At 41.3% G+C, this 10,202-nt stretch overlaps 1 protein-coding gene across 1 annotated transcript; it reads left to right on the top strand.

Moving 5' to 3' along the window:
• The first annotated feature begins 6,271 nt into the window (after positions 1-6,271).
• Positions 6,272-7,095, top strand: LOC147863395 (uncharacterized). The gene is made up of 3 exons (XM_087321801.1): positions 6,272-6,381; positions 6,602-6,740; positions 6,811-7,095. Exons 1-3 carry the CDS (start codon positions 6,272-6,274, stop codon positions 7,087-7,089), a joined length of 528 nt encoding a protein of 175 aa, XP_087177927.1. The 3' UTR covers positions 7,090-7,095.
• The last annotated feature ends 3,107 nt before the right edge of the window (positions 7,096-10,202 follow it).

Genomic DNA, 10,202 nt, shown 5'->3' with positions numbered 1-10,202 from the left:
CGGATTCCGCAAACTTGGGTCTAACACGACCCCTTTCATCCGCTCTTCGCTGTCCTCCGGCAAGGTAGCCGCAACAGGTCTCACCTTCCGGTCCACAATCTTCTCCGACCTGACCTTCTTCTCGAAGTTCGCAATGAATTCGTACACTTCCACGGAATTGACCGGAATTACCCGGTCTTCGCTCAGGCCTTCATCGGCTACCCTCCCGATCTCTCCAAGGGTGTCGTCAAAAAAGACCACCTTCACGGCACCACTGATCTCATCTTCGGAGCTAAGGGCACCACACGCCCTTAAACTCTCTTCGACCCACTTTTTTTCTCGGCCTCTGATGTTGATTATAGTACAACCTCTGTTGTCGGAGAACCAAAATTTCCAATCTATGGTACATGTGTGGGGTTTCTCCGGGGTGTCTAAACTATCGCGGCCCCATGCCTTGATAGGCCTCTCTAAATATCCTCTCGGTCATTCCAACCAAGAGATTCACAGTTACACTCGTGATTCGGTCGCCCAATCAAAAATTGGACGAAATGACGTCTGTCTTGGCTCTTCACCCGCGCGCATGCGGAACCGTTGTCCAACACTTTGGCCTCCATACAGGCCGTTATAATGTATGGTTTTCCGAGGATCACCGAGTGCGAGGAAGTCTCTTGCACGAAAAAGTGTTGATCGATCTCGACATCACTAATCTTCACGCGTACATTTGGTCACGGCCCGTGTAGCTCCTCCGTACCCACATGTATTTTCCACCCATACTTGGTATTGATCGACCACTTCCCCTTTTTGTAAAAATCCATCGACATTAGGTTGATTTTGGATCCATGGTCTATCAAGGTCAGCATTGGCTCTTGAACGTTCTCGATCCGGACGGGGATCTCCGTAGTCGCTCTCACCCAATGTAGCTTCGAGTAATACCTATCTGCCAATTCATCTTCGACGGTCGCGTCATCTAAGTATGTCATTCGCACTTCCATGGGGTTTTCTGGCTCTGGATCCGACGCGAGCCATTTACGCTTCACCAAGTCTACGATGGAGCCGTGGAACTCCTTCTTCACGAGTCCCAACACTTCCCTCAGAGACGCTCCACCCTGTTGTCAAGGATTCATTCTTCAAGGACTTTCCGTAATTCCGTCGCCTTCTCTATTTCTAAGCCTAGCCGATAGCCCGCTGGTTTCGGTTTTTCCAGTAAGCCGGGACCGCCGGTGTCATTTCTCTTCGACATGCTCCGCGTCTCATACCGGCCAAATGGTCCGACTCCTCCACCCTTTTCTACTCGCTTATCTTCCACCAGAATCTCGTAGTTTTGGCAGGCCGCTTCCACGATGGCCCAGTCGGCCGTGAGCAAATCGTCTGTCTCCAATATGAGACCCACAGGTCTCCTGATCCTGCACCTCCACGGACTTGATGAACAACAGGACACGGCTCGTATTGAGCACGGTCCTGCCTAGGGCCGAGAGCCGAGCAAACTGTTTCTCGAATTCCTGGAGGAGGACTGACGTGTTCCTCCTCTTTCCAGGGCTTTCGACCCAATCCATAAACTCCCACTTCGATTGCCAGAGTGAGTCATCGAACTCGTACCTCTCTAGAAGTCCTCCTTCAAACTCCTCCCAAGTACGGCAACCGGCCTGCACCTCGAGCACCTCCGCGTGGATGGTCGGCGTCACCACCCGAGGGGATCCAGACAGTCCTCTATCCTCCAGAATGTCCCTCATTATCATTTCGGCCCGGTAGGCCTTGAGATAGCTTGTCACGTTCGTCCCGCTGAATCGGCCTATCGTGTCGACAACTGTTTCTATGGCCCTGTCAAGGGCACCCGTGCCCTCACGGGCGCTCACTAGCCAATCAACGGCTTCCACCATGGCTTCCGCAAGCTTGCTTCCCCTCATTCTTCAGACTCCTCCACCGCCTGTTTTGCGTCGGGTTCACCAATGACATCACGGTATTCCACGGGTACGTGTGTGAAGCTAGGGGGGACCACAGGGACCTTGGACTGAAGAGCTTAAGAAGGAGAAGGAGAACAAGATAGACAAAAGGTGCGTAATGCATCGAGTATCAAGAGGCACACGGCACTACCGGCTTGGCCGAGATTGGAGCAACACGCTAAATGAACAACAAACGGATACCAACAATCGGTTAGAAGGCAAAGAAATTACAACCAGCTCGGCCGAGAATAGAGCCACAATCTCAGCAAGCAACACACACTCCAATCACTGAAATACAACATGGAGCCTCTGTCTGGTCTAGTCCAGCGTCCAAAGTCTCACGAATTGCATCTCAAACTTCTAGGGAAACACCAATGTGTTTTAGCCTTTGCTAGGGCTCTCAACCCAATCCATAAATTTTTTCTTCAACAACCGAAGTGATTCGTTGAAACCATTTCTCCCGAGGAGTTGCCCCTCGAATTGTGACCAATTCCAACAATCGGTTTGCACCTCGAGCATTTTAGCATGGATGATCCGCGTTACAACCCGTGGGAATCTGAACAATCGTCTGTCCTCCAGGATGTTCCTCATCATCTCGGCCTAGTAGGCCTCCAAGTAGCTCGTCGTGTCCTTTCCGTTGAATCGTCCTACTATGCCGACTATTGTTTTGATGACCCTGTCGAGCCCACCCGTGCTATCACGAGCATTCCCCAGGCCGTCGATAGCCACTAGCACTGCTTCAGCAAGCTCGCTCCCTCTCATCTCGAACTCCTTTGCCGCCCCTTTCATGTCGAGTTCACCAAATATGTAGTGGATCTCCGAAGGTATGTGTTGAAACAGAGCAGAACCACCGGGGTCTCGGACCAAGGAGTTGGTGAGGTAAGAAAGGTTGTCTGGATCAGGTTCCAGATAACTTTCACAAATCGGTTTCTAGGCACGTATCCGATCTAGATCGGTGCCAGATGCTGGAGGGTGAGCGAACTGCTCAGAGACGTATACTATTTCGGACCGGTTGTCAGATAGCAGCAATGGGCTCACGGGTTCGCACTCCAATATGCGCATATAAATGAGAATAGACTAGAGATAACAACACAGCTCGGGACCCGACGAACAGAGACAATGTGGGAATGACCAAACACAAGGAGAGACTCAACAAATACTAATGACTAACAAAGAAAACCGAAAGATTACAACCAGATGCGGCCAATGACAGAACCTCGAGATCTACACGCACACACACAAAATGATGGGCCTCTTGTCGGGAGCAGACAAGCTTTGTACGCGAGCAAAGGCTTCCACCTTCTTCCCGAAAATAGCACAAAACATAAACAAAGGGATCGATAGAGCTCAGAACTTAAACCGACATCACTTTGTTCTCCAATCGATGGATAGCTTCAACCGTTCAAAGGATCCCCTTTTCTAGCCCAAGAGGATGTTGTTACATCATGCTTAATGAGAACCGTTTTGTGTCAACGATTACTCCTCGGTTCTCTCTCTCATCATATCCTTTTATTGCTCACTTCTATGGGACATGAAAGTACCCATTAACTACTCTACCTAGTACTTATAAACCTTATGTTATTTACAATGTTTTATATACTTATAGGCCTCATTCGTGTGCATCCTTGCCCACCCCCATTCACATGCTTCCACCTCCCTTTTCTCCTATGGCCGAAATCCTTCACGACACCCTGTAGTCTAGTTGCACGTACATTACTGGCAGGAGAATACCTTGCCAAGACTATAAAACTCTTTGCATTAAATGTAAGATTAGGGTCATGTTGGACATTAGGATAAGTTAAGAACACATGACGCCTTATTGTCTAACAATAAGACAAACAACCCACTAAGTGCATTTGGACAAGACATTCATCTCTAACATCCTTCGGCAACCCTCGAAAGTCTGACAAACAAGTCTTCTTCTAATCCATGCCATCTATAATCAAGCACATGTACCTTTCTGGTGATTGAAGTGTTTTTTGTCGATGGTGCATAGCTTTAGATCTTTCCAACGCTTGACTTTCTCAATGTTCTTTCAATAAATTCTTATAACTCTTTATTTCATCATATGTTCTTCCACTTTTCTCCATGCTTTTTAAATTAGCACATACGGAACAAACACCCATTCGGACTTTACGTGGTATAACCACATTGTTGAACTTCAATCTCCATAATCGATTAAAATGTTGATATTATATGTATGGTACACTTTCTAATACCATGCCATCCTTATACCCTTGGTATACCATCATGATGAGTGACGTTATATGATAAATGTAATCTTCCAATAATAGGCATAACATCACATTGCTTCAAGAAATATATCTCTATCCACATAACGGCATGCCGCCCAATTAGACCCTTACATACAGATTCTTTATTGTTGAAAGGTAGCCACAAGCCCTTTACTAATTGAAGTTGAATTCTCTAGAGCTTCATGTTGCCAATCTATAAGAAATTTTGAAAGCAACTGAACAACTCTTCATACTTAGTGAAAGGAAATATTCCACATGCATTGAAGTTGGTTGTGAAATATGGTCCTTAACAAGTCGCATATGTGAAATCATAAAACTATCTTGTTCGTCACTATTAAGTGACAAATACTTTTGTCGCAACCCCCTGAAGTTTGTCTTTCCAAATATTGAAAGACAAAGATTCCCACAGCATGGTTTTCTTGTATCAAATGCAATTTGATGATTTGAACACAAAAAATTATATCTTTTTTAATACTCACTTGTCAGGGAACTCTTCGAAAATTCAGAGGTTGATTGATGCAATCCTCGTCAACATTAAATAAATCAACCTCTCCATTATTTGTAACTACTATATTTTTTTGAAGACTACCTAAGTTAAAAGGCTCGATTGAAAAAAGTGAATTTGAACTTTGCCCAATATCATTGTTGGACTCTACACGGCACCATTTAATATTTACATGGTTATATTCCTCAGTTGAGAATAATGAGTTATCAGATAACATAAAAGGCTCAACAAAAAGTAGAGAATTTTTACTCGATGTTGAGGACATCTTGAGTAAGGTCAACTAAGATCGAATAAGTGAAAATAGTTGAAAATTTTCTTCTATAATAAGCCACATTCCAAAATAATTTTACTAAATTGAAAACAAAAATTTATTATATAAAGGAAAGTCATCTTCTCATTGTCATTATAGCATTTAAGATTTTCAGGAGCTCAAGAGCAGAGAAGCTAACTAGCACTCTCAGTTTTCGTCTCCCCGGTCACCTCGACTCAACACCAGCACCATGAACAAGGGAATTAAAATTTCCAGGCATCTTCTTTTAACCGATTTTTATGATTCCATAAAGATTCCAAAAAGATGCTTTTTTTATTTAGATTTTGCAAACGGAACTTGAAGCACTGAATCTAGTTCCGATATATTCAGCGGGAACTCGATGGAATGCATCGAGTTCCCATTGAATGCCTAGTGCTTTCATTGGGAACTCAATGCAATGCATCGACGTAGAATGCATTTGGCTTTCAACGAGAACTCGATGCAATGCATCGAGTAATCGATGACAAAAATAGGCCTTCAATGGGAACTCAACGCAGTGCATCGAGTTCCCATATATTCAATAGGTTTTCAATGGGAACTCGTTGCACTACATCGAGTTCCCATTGAAAGAACACAAATTTATGCATAATGTGTGGTTGAAAGAATTTTTATTGATAGTTTAATGGCTATTTTTTTAGTGCTTTAAATACTAATTAAGATTAAAATTAAGGGCTTTTATATTGATTTTAACAATTTTTTTCCTATTTTTAACTTTTAATATCCATTTTCAATAAGATTTTCATATGATTATGTTATTGCCTACTGTTTGCAATGAACCTTGTGAAAAGGTTCCATCATTTTAATTGAAGATTCCCTCCCCAAACAAAAAGTCTTTCGATAGTGTCCCAAAAGAGCCTTCCAAAAGAACCTTAATTGAGTTGGGAGGTGATGGAACATTGAAGTGATCAGTAGGCAACACTAGGAAGACATTGGTTGATAAGCCCATTGAGCCTCACCTCAAGAGCTACCTCAATTTGGAATGGACATTGATTTATACTAAAGAAGAGCGAAACTTGCTCCTCGTATTTGCAAAGTCTAAAGTTGAGGGCAAGATACAAGTGAGCAAGACCTTCACATACAACCAAATGAAGAATGTTGAATATGAAGATAATGATTCACCAAACCTAGTGCTCGATGTTGAGAGCTTAGGGGGAAGCACAAGGTTCGAGTTGATGAAGGTTATTTTGTGACAAACTCCTATCACCACAAAGCCCTAAAAAAAGATGTTCAAACAAAAAACAACTTGATTGTCGGTTTATGCCCTTACATTAAAGGAGAACTCATGGTCATGCAAGCAGAGACCCCGCCAAAGTCTGCCCGAAAAGAAAAATCTGAACATAAGAAATACAAGAAATGGCAACAACCTAAGGACGACGAACCTAAAGTTTTAGAGTTCGTCGAAGATGAGGAGGAAGACATATATTAGAACTAATTCGTCCAGGTGGGCAGATTGTCTCAGAAATCCTCACCTCCGAACAGAATCGGATACGTGAAAACATTGCGAAGACTAAACTTGTTCATAAAGTGACTAGTCTTTTTCTATTATTGTTTTTGTTTGGATTGTTTTGTTAATTTACTCTTGATTTTGACCTTTATGTGTAATGTTTTATAGCCATAAGGTTTACATGAAGATACAAGAGCTAATGATGAAAAAAATGTCCCTACCTACGTGGGAAGAAATGAAGCAATCGTGCCCAAAAACATCATCATACAAGGCTCTTGAAGAATTATTCATTCTGTTTAGAGAATGGGTATGTGTGTTTATATCTTTTAGTTGATTTTAGGATAATGCGCATTTTCTTGTAAATCTTGTAATTGCAGAAACCACCTCGCTCGAAGAAACTGTGTGATAGTAATGAAGGCATACCAAGCACATTCATCACTCATTTGGAACAAGCGAAATATGAAAAGCAAATGACAAAAGGAAAGGAGCTAGCAGTGACTAAAGACTCGGATACAGTCAAGAGTTTTTTGCACAAAAGTGATTCTTTCAGACAATTGTACTATAGTGTATATAATGATGATGTGGGTAATATGCTTGATATATTACCCAAGAGGCATTATACATTGCTCATCGCGGATATAACATATGGATTTTGAATAACGGGATCCACATATGACGGTTTGCCATATAAATATCCTCAAATAGTAAAGATGGTGAAGGACTTCGCAGAGCTTACCTTGGCTCCCTTGTGGCAAATAGTAATATTTCATAGTATGCGTCAGTCTTTATCGGTCACTACTACAACTAAACACGTGCATTGGTAAGCTTTAAGTTGTTATATATTTTATATATGGTTTCAATTGCACTTACTATATAGAACATTTTATGATATTGACTTATTTCCATTCCATTACAAATAGGGTTTAAATGAATATAACTCATACCCCGGGCGATCAAATGGTGAGCATTGTTGAGGATTTGTGCGTGAGGTACTACGGCGCAATTTCTAAGAAGAAGGTTTGGGCACATGTGAATGAGAGAAATGTCGGTAATTATATCATGTGCCCAGTTGTGACGAAGAAGTTGCACTATGTTTTTTGTGACAAAACCCAAGTGAACCCATACCAAAAGCCCCAATGTTTAATTAATAGATTGATCGATCTTTTTTCTAACCCTTATGATTGGGTGCTTGACTTATTCTGTGGAACAAGTATGCTTATGAGCATGATCAATTTATCTTAAAATAAAATTGATTTTCTTGACTTTATTTCTCACTTACGCAATTACGATTGATTATTCAAGAACAACGATTGTGTGTGCTTTAAAGAATTTTGGAACTATGTCGCCTTGGAGAAGGACCCTACACAAGTTAATTTTATTAAAATGAGGATCCAAGGTATCTGGGATTGTCCCGACCAAGACCAGAGGTTGGGGCAAAGCATATTAATGAAACTGAGATGTTTTGGTTTACCTCCAGAGAACCGATGGAACCTATAGTTGAAAGAGGGAACCTTGTCGACCTCGAGGATGTACTACAATCCGAACAAATACAAGATTCAGTTGAGCAGATAGAAGAGGACAAGGCGGATATGACACAAGAGCCAACTGATCTTGGAGAGCAGTCAATTCCAGATTTTTTAATGAAATGAATTGTATATTGCTTTGTATTTGTAATTGACACATTATTTTTAATTGTAAGAACTTTTAGTTTGAGTATAATCTTCGAGTAACATTTTTTCTTTACTCTATCCTATTACTGTCTCTAACTAAATGTGTCTATCATATGTTACAAATGTTGACTTGTAGAGTATATGGTTAAGTATAATTTCCATTGAAAATATGCTTTTAACTTATGGATTGTATGACAAATGTTGGATATTATTGTTTCTCGATCAATATAATTGAACTTAGTGTTTAAGTATATTTGGTATCCTATTAATATGATTTATGTTGTCATAATTCTTGGTAAACTATTTTCAAGTAAACACATTCATATTGAGGCAAAATGGTTGCTCATATGATTATGTGTTCGCGTTTGTTCACATGATTGACATATAATTTTCCTCATGGTTTATTTTGATATGTGATATCTCTTGAGATTTTCTTTTACGAAAAATTTTCTAATTATATCCTTAAACCGTATTTACAAACTCGACAGATCGATCTTTATAAGTTTTAGAGACAAATATACAAACATAATTGCACTTCAAAAATTGTTAAGTTCGATTCGAATTTAATATTTTGTACCATGAAGCATATTACAATTATAATTGCATACATTCCCATGCATCTTCACTAAGAATTGGATAAATTTATTATAGATTGAACAAATGTTGATTAAATTTTTAATCTCAGAAATATTTACTATATATTTTAGCGGTGTCTTTAACAATCATGTACGCATGTGGTGTATATGTTCTTAAAAGTTTGTTAAGAAAAGGTAATTCTTGACATCTCACATAATTATCGAAAAGGGAATGCGACATATTTTACCTGTTTCAAATGTCTCGCTGTTTTTTTCTCCTTTTACTTTTCTCCATGTCTCTTGCTTTTACTTTGACTTCTCCTTAAGATCTTGGTTCGTGTTCTTACACTCCAAATGTGAATGCTCCATACCTTATATTCTTCTAGTGTTCAATAGCTTGAATTCTAAAAAGACTTCCACAGATACCAATGGAACATATCCTCAACCAATGGAGATGTGTGAATTCCAAATTTACATTTGCCTATGGAGGTACTAGAACATGAGGGTGTGGATGTTGACATGATTACTAGTTACCTAAGCTAGGGAAGATAGAACTATTGATGAAAGATTGTGCGAATTTGTGTAAGTGCCAAAATGTAATAGTTTTTCTAATGAGCTTTCCACTCCTAACTTATTGACGGGAACACAACGTTCCTTATGCGCGACGCTCGGCCACAACTGAGCTTAGAATGATACACAGAAAACGAGAAATAAAACACGACACAAAGGAGAGGAGGATACACAGGAGGTTTACGTGGAAAACCCCAAACTAGGGGAAAAACCACGGTAGCCCAAAGGCTGCAAACTATCACTATGATGAAAAATGTACAACACTGAGTTCACTGAGGCACCGACCTCGTGCTCACAGATCTTCGCCACAAGCGGCAGTTACAACAGAGGCAACGACCTCTTTTTCTCTCTCTCTGTACAGTCACGCACGCTCTATATTCTTGCACCAACAAGAATGACAACAACAATAGTAACTAAAAGTTTGCCCTAAGTCATATTTATACTAATATGACTTTTAGGCTATTTACAAATATAGCCTTGATGGACTCTCAAAAACATATTTACGAATATGTCTCTTCGTCCGGTTCTCACCGGGTCTGTACCATCCGGTTCTCCGTAGCCGGGTACTCCTCATCCGGCACTCCGTAGCCGGGTACTCCTCATCCGGTCTTCACCAGGTCTGTACCATCCGGTTCTCTGTAGCCGGGTACTCCTCATCTGGTTCATACCGGGCCTGCACCATCCGACTCTCCGTAACCGGGTCCTCCTCATACAGTTTCAGCCTCGGCCTATCGACCTTGGCCAAGTTTGTTCATCAGCACTGTTCTTCTCCATTCCCATCCGGAGGGACCTGTCTCCCAACAAACTCCCCCTTCACTCCGGCATGGGGTGTCTTACCAGTCCGATCCTCTTCCGGCATGCGTCCAGCTTGTCAGGTGTCAGCACTTTGCTCAGCATATCTGACCCGTTCTCGGCCGTGTGGATCTTCGTCAGTGCGAACTCCTAGTCATCTAC

This window comes from Azolla caroliniana, unplaced genomic scaffold (genome assembly GCF_043228905.1).
Source record: "Azolla caroliniana isolate FFs.n. ecotype wild unplaced genomic scaffold, voAzoCaro1.0.p SCAF_6, whole genome shotgun sequence".
In the NCBI taxonomy this organism is placed as follows: domain Eukaryota; kingdom Viridiplantae; phylum Streptophyta; class Polypodiopsida; order Salviniales; family Salviniaceae; genus Azolla; species Azolla caroliniana.
Note: the sequence above shows the minus strand (reverse complement) of the source record. Positions and strands in the feature narration are given on the sequence as shown.